This window comes from Biomphalaria glabrata, chromosome 3 (assembly GCF_947242115.1).
Source record: "Biomphalaria glabrata chromosome 3, xgBioGlab47.1, whole genome shotgun sequence".
Classification (NCBI taxonomy): domain Eukaryota; kingdom Metazoa; phylum Mollusca; class Gastropoda; family Planorbidae; genus Biomphalaria; species Biomphalaria glabrata.
The window spans coordinates 44,928,237-44,932,209 of NC_074713.1; the positions used below are offsets into that span (position 1 = coordinate 44,928,237).

A 3,973-nucleotide genomic window follows, 5' to 3' on the forward strand; every position below is an offset into this window, starting at 1 on the left:
AACCAACCATCAAAACACATTTACTAAATAACACCTTAACAAAAGAATCAAATTCACTGGAGCTCAAAGTAGGCACACTTGAAACAATCGAAAGCTATCAAAAAACAGCTATCCATGTGCATATTCTGGAGGGATCATGTCTCCAACCGGGACGTTCTAAAACGGGCTCTTCTTACACAGAGAAGCTTAGGCTGGCTCGATCATGTCACTCGCATACCAGATGGAAGAATCTCTAAAGACATCCTATACGCTGAGCTAGCAGAGGGAGTCAGACACAATGGCCGCAAAGAATAAGTTACAGAGATGTCTGCAAGCGAGACATGAGAACCACGGGCATCGACCAAAGTATGTGGGAGGAGATAGCCCAAGACCAGACAGCATGGAGACAGTACGTTCTTGTACGAACTTCGCTGAATGCAAAAAAAAAAAGAGAAAAGAACAAAGCTGCCCTGTTTAGCCAGCCCTCGGACAGATACATATACATGCACAAACTGTGTCAAACTCTGCCGCTCAAGAATCGGCTTGATCAGTCACACCAGATTCTGATCGTCTCCAGACACCATTGACTCACCTGGGCGCATCCATTGTCTTCCGAGACATGAGGAGCCATAGATTGGTAATAAATTGTTTTGTTTGGTATCTCGAACAAGGGAAAGAAATTGTAATTGACTGAAATTTGAAAGTTGAAATAATCCCCTTTATAGATCGTCTTCTGAGTCTTAGTGGAAAAAAAACAACAACTGAAAAATAGATCGAGACTATTGTAAAAAAAATAGATAACTATACATCTTTCATGTTCATAGGCTCTTCACTAGCAGAGTGGTTACCGTGTTGGCTTGAGAATCCTAAAGTTTGAGACATGAGTTCGAAGTTAGATCGTTCCCCTTTTTTTTTTATTTCGTAAATATTTTTTATTGTCAGTCTAGATCTATTACAAATTTCATTACACGACTGATCCAAACTATTTGATTCAAGTACGCTTAATATAAGTATTGTAAAGTATTTTTTAACTATTTTTCTTGCTGTTTTTCTTCTAATCGCAAAATGTTTTTTCTTGCAGTTATAAACTTCAAAAGAACAAATTCTCTGAACTCACGTGACCATAAAGATATCTATGTCTGAGAGTTGGTTTTTTTTTCGAGTGCCAAGATACATGAGATGTGCAGTATTTCACTGGCTACGCAGCCCCAGCAGTGACCTACATAATTTGCCACAACCAAACACTAGCTGATCCAGAAATATGTATATAAAATAGAAGTGGTAATGTTACAACAAGAGCAGAGTTTCTCATATTTCGGCAAGAGAAAAATTCACGTTGTGGCCCTTTCATTGTCAGCTAGGGGATCTGGGGGAGCGTTATAAGTTCCACCAGCGGGGTTCAGGGCGGGGCGTCTTCTTGCGTTTTTTACTGCCAGAAACGCATTTTTCTGACATCCACAGCTCATTACTCATCCTATTTTTAAAAAAGCAGGTCAAATTTAGTAAAATAAAGTACGTGGCGATAATGGCCGATACTTCAGAGTGAGTGATAATCGAGATAGAAGTAGTGTAAGTATTTCTTTATCACGCGTATTTATCGTAATTTTATCTCCGTGTTAAGCGAGACTTCTTGTATTATTTTTTTCTTTTTTTTTCAGACTAAAACAATAAGAAAATGATGGCTAAAGGCTCTCTGGATATTCGAGTGTTTTGGCGAGTTCAAAATGTCTCATTTTTAAGAAACCTTTGAATAATGTTTTTACTTTTTAAAATTATACATTTATAGACCCTAAGTACATTTCAGATACAACAGATGTTTTCCTTGAAAATAAAAGATACTCCACAGATTTACATAAAGGGTTTGAGGGTCGCCGCAGAAAAAAATGTCTTTGAAAAATAACTTAAACAAAATAATTCAACTATACATTTTAATTGTGTTCAATACGCCTGTTTATAACTCTGTTTTGTTAAAGAACTATAATACAAATCTATGACTTCCCCCAAAAAAAAAATTTGAAAGACGGTTAGGATATCAGTTAGACCCATAAGATTGTAATCTTTTATTTATTTTAGTATTCAAGTATAAAATTGTGAGTTCTAGACATAATAGTCCCAAAGTTATTTATACACTAGAAAATTCTCCGATTCAGTAAGGGTTGGGATAAGGCGACTTAAAAAAACTATTTAGGGTGTTGTGTGACATAATAAACAAATTGGTTCAAATATCGATAAGTAGCTTATATTCTAACGATTCTCAACTAATTCAATCCACACACTATGATTTATGCTTAAAAATTGGAACGCCCATGCCCTTCTCAAAAGTCAAGATTGGGAAGGCAGGAAATCGCCCCCCCCCCCCCACCCACCATCTCCCCTCCGCCAAGAATCAGCCACGAAACCAGAAAGAATACGACATAATATCAAGACTAGCTATGATATATATCACAACGTAGCTTTTATTATATAGATATGTAACGATTTGTGTTAACAAACTGTGACTTCTTCTAAAACAATTGAACCGCCTCCCACTTGAAAGTTATTGTCCGGGCTGGGGGCTGAATTGATGATATCGCCCCACTCCAACCCACGAAATAGGCCAACATACTAGAAGGAGAGGGCGATATAATCAAAGATTCTGTGCAGGGAGTCTAGCCTGGAAACAATATTTAAAAAAACAGACATTTGGATACTGGTGTTTGCTTATTTGTGTACTAAGCCTTCTATTTCCATTCAAAGACAATGACGACCAATGCGTCAGAATATTCTGACTGCCTGAATGAATATATTACCGACCAAATCTTGTACATCGTAATTTTTGTCAATTTTTTCTTTCTGAATGGCGTCATTGGTTTACTTGGACTAGTGGTGAATGTCATTAAAATAATCGTCTTCTTAAAACTCGGCCTTCGAAACAGCACCAACATCACCTTCTTTGTCCTCTCCGCCGCTGATGCTGGCGTGGTGTTGATGATGCTGGCCCACAGCTTCTTGTTCAGCCCAATGGTTTTGAAAGAGATCAACTTCGGTGTGGCCATGAACATAAGTTACAACTGCTTGGGGTTTCCGTACGGCTTGTTCAGTCGAGTTGCCAGCTTGATGACTGCATCCATCACAGTGGAGAGATTCCTGTGCGTCACATTCCCTTTAAAGGTGAAGTTAATCCTGAAACCAATCGTAGCAGTCGTCGAATCTGTGACCGTCATCTGTGTGGTAGTGGCCATTTCAATTCCAGCTTTTATTTCCAACAGCCAAAGTCAAGTGTTTATCGAAAACATCGACCAGATAATACTAAAGCGGAAAGAAGCAGACTTGAGAGCATTGCTAGAGAGTACCTCGTTCTTGTCACTGGCCATCATTCAGTTAATAGCAATAGGAGTGATTACATTTTTTAGTGTGGCACTGACGAGAAAATTTCTTCAAATAACCAAATGGAGACACCAGGTGTCCAGCAATATCGTTACCAAGACGGTAAAAGATAAGAGACTTGTGAAAATGGTCATTTTTATCTCCGTTTCCTTCCTACTCTTGTCCATTCCTACTCTCATCTTTCTGTTCCTTGCTGTATTCAAACAAGGATTCATTATCGGCGGCCGTTGCAATAAGCTATACACAATCATGTGCTCCGCAATCTTCCCAACAGACGGTCTCAATTCACTGGTCAGCTTTTTTCTCTTTCTTCACATGAGCTCAAAGTTTAAGAGCATGACTAGACTCATTTTTCAAGTGACCTGCAGCAAAGGCCAGCGTTCCCAGGCTGCAGTGCGCGAAGTGAAAGCGTGAGTCAGACTGTGAGCTGACATGTTGGAGGATACAGTAACTGAAGACTTAGGTAGCAGGCTCTTATGGTTGAATTCTATTTTCCAATAGAGACAAAAAGTACATTTTAATATAAATAATTCATTTGTTATTTTCTTTGATGCATACTCGAATAAAATTAAACATAGGTCAGTATTACAAAATGGCATATTTGTACTTTTTGTTAAATAGAGACAGA

General features: G+C 38.4%; 1 protein-coding gene across 1 annotated transcript; it reads left to right on the forward strand.

Annotated features, from left to right (window-relative positions):
- The first annotated feature begins 2,718 nt into the window (after positions 1 to 2,718).
- On the forward strand, positions 2,719 to 3,759 carry LOC106075986 (uncharacterized). Its single transcript, XM_013236878.2, has one exon. It carries the CDS (start codon positions 2,719 to 2,721, stop codon positions 3,757 to 3,759), a length of 1,041 nt encoding a protein of 346 aa, XP_013092332.2.
- Positions 3,760 to 3,973: the final 214 nt, after the last annotated feature.